This window comes from Anthonomus grandis, chromosome 9 (genome assembly GCF_022605725.1).
Source record: "Anthonomus grandis grandis chromosome 9, icAntGran1.3, whole genome shotgun sequence".
Taxonomy (NCBI): Eukaryota; Metazoa; Arthropoda; class Insecta; order Coleoptera; family Curculionidae; genus Anthonomus; species Anthonomus grandis.
This window is the reverse complement of record NC_065554.1, coordinates 26967147-26976870: the sequence shown is the minus strand read 5'-3', so window position 1 is coordinate 26976870 and position 9724 is coordinate 26967147. Positions and strand designations below refer to the sequence as shown.

The following is a 9724-nucleotide window of genomic DNA, read 5'->3' as shown; positions in this document are numbered from 1 at the left end:
CCAATTGAAAAATGTTCAATAGAAAAGTTGTAGATCATAAGAAAATCTATAATTTTTGTAGAGGTCACTTTTGAACATAACCTCAAAATAGCCAAGATAAATGCGAAAAACCGGTGTTTTTTCGTTTTTTCAATTTTAATTTTTTTTCACAAAAATAGTTCAATCTTTGTAAAAATTTGTGAAAATATACCTTTGTAGGTCTTAAATAACCTCATTTTTTTTCAGATCGAAATATTAACAACTTTCGGAGATATGGGTTTTTTTTCGGAAAAAACCGTTTTTTTTTAAATGAAAATTGTACTTCAGAAAATCATGGTACAGGGTTCATCCGGAGCTAATTTTTTTTGTTTTCACATGTACTTTCTTATGAAATAAAGAAACTATATACTTCCCATTTGAAAAAACGTCGAAAAATGCAAAAAAAGTAAAAAATGATTTTTACAGCAATAAAATTTTTAGAAATTGTTAATTATTTATTTAAATTAGTTAAAAAATCAAAAAACAGATTATACCATTCGATTCTACGGAAAAAAATACAAAAGAAACTATGTATCATTATTTTACCGGAAACTTAATTGGGCACAGTTGGGCTTTGTACACCGTGTAAATACAATCACATTCTTACGTATTTTCTCGATTTTCATAGAAAATAATTGTTTTTCGAAAAAAATACAAGAGACAAAAATTATTTAAAATCAAATTGTCTACAACTTTTGTTTAAAATATTTTTCGCAAAAATCATTAGTTTGTCAGTTTTAACAAAAAAACATGCAAAAAAGTCAAAAATCGTTTTTAACATGGTAAATTTTACAGTTATTCTTATTAATATGTTTGAATTTTTATATAATTAAAAAAACTAATTACATAATTTAATTCTACAGGAAAAAGTACAAAAGAAAATTTTATTATTTTTATACGAAACTAGATTTTTATTATATGTAGCGTATCACAGCTTACATTATGGAATATTACAAAATTACATCAATCTTTTTCTTTTAGACAAAATCATATAAAATATATTGAAGAAGAGTATGAAGATGAAGGAAGTACGGAATTCAATGAAAGTACGGATGATGAGCAAGAAGGCGGCACAAAATAGTTGTATTCAAAAAATACTAATAATCGGCAACAGACAAAGGACAACTAAGTAAATAAATAAGTTAATTTTAATGAATAGGTTAGGTTCTTCTTTTCTTTTTCTTCTTTTTTATGTGGCCATTTCAGGCTTTAAATAGAACCTAGTTTAACTAAACTTGTACTGGAACAAACATACAAACCTCTGAACTACGTTCAACGAAGAACTGCAGTTTAGTAGAACTTAAGTTGAACGACTGCTTGTACAACCGGGCCTTAACAGTTTTACACTTTTTCTATTTTAAAAAAATGTCTTTGGAGAATATTGTCATTTATATCATATGCAAAAAAGAATATTTCTTCAGTAATGTTTATTTAAATTACAGATATACAAATAAGATACAACTGTATGATATTATGTAAACAAAAATATAATATTGAATTATCTGGCAAATAAAAATACAAGATTTGAAGTACATTGACGACCGATGATACATTAGTCGTATATAGAAAACGGAACGTAGCATTTTTCTGAAAATTTGGTAACCATGATACCATACATATATATATAATATAACCATACAATGCTCTAACGGTCTAAAATATTTTCAACATTGCAGCTTATATAGAAAAAGGGAAACACCTTTGATTTTTTAAATAGAACACCCTATATATTTTTAGATATTTTGATTCCCTGCTTCATGTTTGTTTTGAAAAAAATTTTTTCTTAAAAATCAAGGGATTACCGATTATTTATTTTTTAGCTCTTTAAGTTCCTAAAAAGCTCAAATTTTAAACATAACCTTAAGAGGCTATCTTGATTAACTTTCAACAGCCTGAGTCAATCAGCAATATTTTATTTTATTTTTTAATGAATAGTAAAATTAGCTTTAAATTGGTATAACATATTTTTATATCTAGGTAGCCGCGATTTAGAAATAAATTCTTTTCTAAATATTTCTGCACATATTCCAAGGATAATTTGCCTAGATAATAGACACCTATTTCAGCGATTTGTGAAAAATTAGGAGAGTTTTGAGAAAAAAAAATTTTTTTGAATAATTCGATTTTTTATTTCAAAATTTTACAAAATACCCATATCTTAAAAACCAGTAAAAAAAAATTGAAAATTTTCATACATATTCCTGAAATAATTCAAAAATTTTTAGCGCTTTTCAAAAAATTAGTTTTGTAGAAAAAAATAAAGTTTTGAGAAAAAAAATGATTTTTGGAGGGATCGATTTTTTTTTTTAATTTCCTTCAAGTGCCTTAAAGAAATGAGATAATCTAGGCAAATTAAAAAATTCCTCATAGGCCTGAGAGAAATTAAAATTTTTTAAGTGCCTGGAAAAAAATTAAATGTTTCTTTAAATCTTAAGCCTAGGTTAAGTACCTAGGAAAAGGAAGATTTCTTTAATTGCCTCATCGAAATAAGTTTCCGATAAAGATCCACTACCTACAGGCAAGTTCTATGTTCAGAACAAATAAAAAATGTCCTCTAATTCCTACACATAAATAAATTTCTTCCACCGCTGTACCCTCGATATTTCTTACTACTTTTTACCTTTTTTTTCTCGAAGACATAAATACTGAATAATAACATACAGAAAAAATCCCAAATACTCTGATTTATTTAAATGAAACCTACTTAAGCCCTATTCTCACTTTGCCAAAAAAAAAGTGAAACCCTTAACTCCCATAACTAATTCAGTTTGTTACCCTCCGCATTAAAAATACAAAACTTCCAAATGCCGAAAATGCTTCTTTCCCTGTCAGGAGAGTTCAATAAAGTCGACAAAGCAGTAACGGTATGCAAATCACCAAGATGTCTTTCTCACGCGGATTTCTGATAAAACCTTCCAAAGTCCAATAAGAGAGCTGCTCTCTCCGTAAATATATATGCGAATGCGACCTGCCTCTTTTGTCGGATCTGACGGTGTTGCATGTAATTACGTTCCTTATTGCTTACGTCTACCCTCCAAACAATTTTCGGAAGAAAAAAAAATTGTACGGTGCCATATGACACCATCTCGACCCCTCGATAGTACATGGAAAGTAATAAATTATGTTCTAATATACTAATGACTTAATGGCTGGAAATAGGTGGTATTTTGGCCATTTTGACCCTCTAAGACTGATTTAATGCGACGCTGTTTCACGGTCATATGGCCACGGGTGTTTCGTTAATGAAGGGTTGTTAATATTTGTTGGGGTGGTAAGGGTGACGGAGTGAAAATTTAAAATCTTTTGAAGGTTTTGTTTTTTTTTTGTTCTTAGATGCCATTAACGGGCTTTTCTTATTTAATCTTTTGGAAAAGCTAAATTATTTATCGCAGTAGTAATTTTATTTTTTTTAAATATTAATTTTCAACCAAGGCAAAAATGCCTGGAAATGAGAAATGTTTATCGCATCATTGATTTTAAAGGCGATTATGAAAATGTGCAAATATTAAGAATTTATTGAAAAATTTATCACAGTAGTGATTTTAAAAGAAAAACTAGTAAAAAAATATTTTTTCTCTTCTATGCTTGAAGATAGACATTATTTACACTAGCTAAAAATATGTCTTATTCTGCTAAGGGACTTAAGATTTCTCAGCACTTAAGGTAATGTTTCATCTCTTCGATATAGTTGAAGAAATATCTTATTTATTTAACGCGTTTAAAGATTTGAAGAGTTCTTTAATTTCTTTCCAGACACTTGCAGTTCAAATTTCTCATTTCTTCCAGGCATTTAAAAAAAAATATTTCTTTGGATTAGTTAAGAAAATTAAATCGCTTTTGATGACTTAAAGTCGTTAGTACAATGCACATCTTTTAATTAATTTTATCAGTAGATGTGAAAATGTGGGATTACGCGGATTCATGAAAATGTAAACAATGTATGGAAACATAAGTACAAATAGATAAAAGTGATAATATGATTGACAGTTCGAGGAAAATAAGTAGACTGAAATAAAGTTTTATAGACTCTAGTGAAATACGAATTTTCTTAATTACTTGTGTATTTAAACCGTTCAAAGATATGTTTCGTTGAGAGACTGGAAACAAATTATCATTTATTCCACTTAAAGAAGTTCAACATTACTTCCGCGTATTTAAGCAGATTTATTCAAAGTAGCCAAAGAAATTTTTAATTCCTTTAAGATACATCAAAAAAATTATTATTTCTTCATTCAGGCATTTGGAGAAATTTCTTGCTTATTAAAACCTGCTAATCATTATCTGTGCAGGCTTAACAAGATTTGCAATTTTTCCAGAGAGTTAAAGTAAATATTTCCCATTTTCTTTCTGAAAGTTGGAGACATTTTATGCACTTTATTCTGTTAAAACATTCACTTGGAGTTGCTCATTTTTGTTCCAGACAATTGAAGACTTTTCTCCTAGGTTTCGTTTTCAGAAAAATTCAGATCTTTATTATTTCCTTAAATTTTAATTAAGATTGAACTCTATTTGGTAGGAAAATATGGAAAAGAGAATCCAAAGCTTTTTTTTTTAATTATTTGGTTTGATCAAAGTTACACCTTAATGTCTAAACTCTACCTGAAAAAAAAGTTAGTTTAGGTGAACGTACTTAATATTAATAAATTTCATTAAAGGATAACCTTACGAATAATTAATTAAATAACATTATTATTGTTATTCACTTACAACATCACAAGATACTCTTTAAAGAAGTCGATATTTAACGTTAAATGAAAGTAGATAATGTATTTTAAAGAAAAAGGTGAACTCCCATTCTTGGTTTGTAATATACCCCCCTTCTTCACTCTTTCATGAAGAGTTGTCACAGGTACCTCAAAACGTCGTGCAGAAACTCTAAGCCCATTACAGCATATTCTCTTCGGTCCAAGAGCATTTTTCAGTTGTTACCAAGCTAAGAATATGAACAGGGGCCAGGGTTGTGTCCGGCGAATGATTGCAGGAGAGGACGACTTCCAGAAATCGGTTAAGCGGATTATTAGAGAAGTTAATGAGTTGGATATGTAGCAAAGCAAGTCACATAAGAAGAAACTGTCCAACAAGCGTCAGTTCAACACCCGCCAATCAGTAAAACTAAAGAACGTTGATACGATTGTCGACCTGTATTCAGCCAGCCCTAGTAAATAGATCCAGGTCTCGTTGTTGCAGTATTATACTAACAGGGTTTTCGTCGATACGTGTATGGATGGAACCTTCCGTACTTTACTGCTGGACACAGATGCGACAAGGCGCAATGCAGTGAAATCAAAATGGTATCTATGAACAGCGATGGGAGATCAAGCAAACGTCCATAATGAATTTCACCTCAGGTTTATCATAGCAAAAGCTACATTTGAACACCCTGTGATATTGGCTGATATTAAGGATGAGGGGATAATCAAAACAAGGTTTTCTCGCTAACCTTAAAGCATGGAGTCTTGAAGATTGACAATAAGAAAGTTGTCGTGGATTGTGAGAGGGATTAAAACGATTGAGTCGTCCTATTTCCATAGAAAACTTTAGTACCAGACTGAAGCCAGATTGTTTTTGAGGGCTGCAAGACCACGAATGATCCTGCAATTCATGATGAGGCTATTGGTCAAATTATAGCAGTTGAAAAGACCCTTGTACGTGCCAAAAGCAGTATTCTTGTGAATGTAATAAAAAAATCTTTTCTTGCAATTTTTTTTTCTCCAACTCCTCGTGCCTGGATTATTGTGACGCCTTCAAAAGTAGTCTAAACTAATAAAACTGTCATAATTCACGGTCGGACAAGCGAAACACCACTAGTCCAAGCCAAGAAAATAAAAAGTCGTATAGTCAACTGGGGCAGAAACAAACGAAGCGGAAAACAATTTGCATTAATCCCCTCGCTTTTTGCGCTGTCGTCGAGTGGAGATAGTAACATATTTCCTTCTTTCCGACTCACTACACTCCGGATAAAAATTCCGACTTCCTTTTGACCGGAGGATTCCCTTACTGTCCCTTTACGGTGGGACAAGTTATTAAAAGACCTGGACAAAATCCTCTTTTTTATAAAGATTTTAAATGAAAACAAAAATCTTTTTACAAACATAACAAGGGCCTTATAATAAGTATTTTCGCATTAATTTAATCAATATTTTTGGCATAATAAACACAGTTGATTCGACCATGAGATGTTTTATTTCATGCCACCCCCCTCGCTCCTCGTTTCATCCCCCATTCATACATTTATGTATGAATGTCCGTTCGCTATACTGGACTCTCTGTGTCGAGCAATATAACTGTTTTTCTTACTTTTGAGCTGTTATTATTATTTTTTTTGGCTCGGATGATATGTGGTTTGGTTTCTGTCTGCCTCTTATTTATTACGTTATATTTTATCTTGGTATTTTTTATGTTATTTTTAACGAGATATATGACTTATATGCCCAAATAGTTTATTATACTACATAGAATTGAAAATATTATTAAAAAATATAAAATAATTTGGTTAATATTTGGGTATCTTTTCTGGGAATAAAATAAGGAAGTTTGATTGAACTGACCGGTTTTACTTAATTTTTGTTTCTTTAAATAATATTTAGTTAAATTTCTTGGCATCTTTACAAAGAAGATCGATGGTTTCTAGCCAAAAATGGGTTTCGTAATTTTTGCCCTCACATATACACAATATATACACATAAAAATATTAATTCCTGGCCATAACTCTTTAACATTACGATTTATTTACCTCATAGTTTTCCTTAATTTATCGAGTTCTTTTCCTCGCCTTTTTTTAATTAGAAAAGTGTTGGACACCTTGGTCAAAATATAAATTTATCTGCAAAATATTCACTCAATCATCACTACTCTCAGTCACAAAACTATTCATTTCGATACTCTTATCCCATTTTATTATTTGCCCTTTTGGGCCCATATGACCACAAACCTGACCCCAAGCAATCAATATTCCTTCCCTTAAAACCCCGAAAGTAACAATAGAAGCAATTTCATTAAACCAATTAGAACATTACTACCGTTTATGTATATACATATAAGGGAAATTCACCCCTTATTTTATAAGCCCATTACAGGGCAGGATTCAATACTTTTTTGACTTTCTGCACCAGGACCATAGTCTGGAAAAAAATCTCTTTAAGGGGCTTAGCATGACCACTTGAGCGAATTCTTCTGAGGGTAAGTGTACTCTGGTTACAATGTCTAAAAAAAGGATTTATCAGATGGTAAATTTGAATGGGTCTTTTGTACCTTGAATGTGAGCGAAATTATGTATATTTTCCCTTTTTTGGTCTATTATCTTACTAGTTACGAGCTTAAGAAGCATATTATGAGTTGCCTTTGATCTATTATGATCCGGTTCAATTTCTTTTATATTTGGATCTTCATCGTCATCAGAGAATAGAGACGCTGATGGGGGGTATTCGGAGAAGTCTTCGTTGAAGTATAGGAAGGCCATATCAGAGTTTTGGGGCGATGTTGTTAAGATTCTCAGAAGTCTTTCCTAAAAATGACAGAATTTTTACTGGTATTTTTTTGTTGTAAAGGGATTACTTGAAGTATTAGTTCTTCAGGCAAAGTTGCGTCTCCAATATTATTTTTATGCATGTTTGACAAATTAAGTGACGGTTTTTAGGTTATGATGTCATTGAGGCCAGTCAAAGTAACACGATGGATGAATATTAATTTCAATTTTATTACAGAAAAAAAAGAAGATTTTTTTAAACGAATCAAATTACATGTATTCAATCAGGTGTTTCAAAACGTTCACACTAGGACCTCTACTTTACAATTTTTCTACTATTTGCTGGTAATTTGACATTCTCTATTAAAATTTAAAATCAATATGACTGCATCAAACTTCATTAAGACTTAGACCTTTTCACTCAGTAGTGTGGGCAAAATGGAATGGAGCCTAATATTAATGTAAGTGCTTATTATTGAGTGCCAAGTAAAGATTTTTAGTGAAGCACGAAATCCTTTAACTCATATTTTTAATATTAAATCATCTTCTTTTATATTAGCATATCAAATATCTGGGAGTGATGCTTGATAGCCATTTATCCTTTATTCTTTTCCAGACTTAATTATCTCCTTATCTTTACAAATATCGCGCCTTATCCAACCTAGAACCAAGGAGTTCTTTAATATTCCTTCAATTAAAGTATGGTTACATCTACATTTTTGTTCTGATGTATGGTCTCCATCTTCTAACATTTAGCGGACCGATACAGTTCAGCATAAGTTCCTAAGATATATTGCATATAAACAACAAGATGGTTTATTTTTCCCATAAAACCATTATTCGCTTATAATTTTTGTGAATATTAATGTCAGCAGCTTGCTTTTAATATGGTTTGTCAATACAGAATTGATAAAAAAATATGTTTCTCTCTTATGGAAAAAAAATTAATTAATGTAGGAATGATCTTAACAAGAATGTTTGGGCCGAAATACTTGAATGCACAACCGTTTTCTCTCCTTACTTTGAAATTAATAAAATGTTTATTACAGCAGCTATTGTAAGATCTTATCAACTTTACGTCAGATAAACTGATATGCTTCTCTTCCTAAACGTGTTTCATGGATAAATAATAAAAAAGAATTTTTGCTGGAATTATTTGATATTTTCCAGACAGTACAAGTTTAAAGTATTGTTTTGTTTTTTGATTAATTTTGTTTGCCTAGAGTGTCCTGGAAATATTTAAAAAAAACTTGGAAAAATGCTTAAAAATATAATTCCGTCTGGATTCATCCTCTAAGCACTGTCAAGAAAATATTTTTTTCTTGCAAGTCATTATAGTTATTTTACCCTTTTATTCCAGGCAATTGTACCTAAAATAATTTTTCTGTAAAGGAATTTTTAAATTAAATGAAAAAAAAATTCCAGGCAGTTATGCCTAAAATTTGGTTGTCTTAAAGGTAAACGATGCTCCTTAATAACCTAAACTACTAGAAAATATGTGAAAAATATTGATTTTTTTTATTTTAGGCACTATTCTAAAAAAAATTAAGCTAATTAATTAAAATAAGAATTTTAAGGAATTCTAGGCAATTATACCTTAAATTTTCTTATCACAAAGGTAATTGAGATTGAGCCCAAAAAGTTTTCTTATTCCTGGCACAGTAAAAAAATAATTGCTTTAATTTAATTAATTATCTGAAGAAAAAAACAACAAATATATTTTTTTGGCCAAGAATTTCAATTAATTAATTAATTTTTTCTAGGCATATATGCCGGATATTTGTTTTCCGTAAACATAGTACTGTTCTTTTCTTCCTAAATTGCCTAAAAAAAATGTAAAAAGTAATAGTTTAGCATGGAAAATTTTCTTATTTTGGACAATATTTTAGGAAATAATCCTACTTTTATTACCTGAAAAAAGAACACCAAATATTTTCTTCCAGACCTAAACCTAAAAAAAAAAATTTCCTTGAAGATATTTAAGTGTTATCCTGAATTGCCTGGAATATTTTCTTATTTTAGACACTATTCTAAAAAAAAAACACATGACCTTAGTACGTAGAAAAAAATAGTAAATAAATATTTATAGGCCTAAAATTTGTCGTCCTGATGCTTTTTTAAGATTCTTTGATACCTTAAATTGCATGGAAAATTTTCTTATTCTAGGCACTCTTTAACATAGAAAACTTAACTTTAGATTCTCAGTTTCAATCAATAAATTCATTTTTCCAGGCAATTATG

At 30.1% G+C, this 9724-nt stretch overlaps 1 protein-coding gene across 1 annotated transcript; it reads right to left on the bottom strand.

Annotated features, from left to right (window-relative positions):
- Window positions 1-6897: 6897 nt before the first annotated feature.
- LOC126740332 (uncharacterized) lies at window positions 6898-7779 on the bottom strand. The gene is made up of 3 exons (XM_050446307.1): window positions 7573-7779; window positions 7270-7522; window positions 6898-7221 (listed from the first exon to the last, which is right to left on the bottom strand). Exons 1-3 carry the CDS (start codon window positions 7624-7626, stop codon window positions 7103-7105), a joined length of 426 nt encoding a protein of 141 aa, XP_050302264.1. The 5' UTR covers window positions 7627-7779; the 3' UTR covers window positions 6898-7102.
- Window positions 7780-9724: the final 1945 nt, after the last annotated feature.

Excerpts from the sequence above, each read along its gene's own strand:
- LOC126740332 (XM_050446307.1), bottom strand. The coding sequence starts at position 7,626 with ATGCATAAAAATAATATTGGAGACGCAACTTTGCCTGAAGAACTAATA. Across the intron at positions 7,523-7,572 it reads CTGAAGAACTAATACTTCAA|GAAAGACTTCTGAGAATCTT; the intron begins GTAATCCCTTTA and ends TGTCATTTTTAG. Across the intron at positions 7,222-7,269 it reads TAATTTCGCTCACATTCAAG|ACATTGTAACCAGAGTACAC; the intron begins GTACAAAAGACC and ends TCCTTTTTTTAG.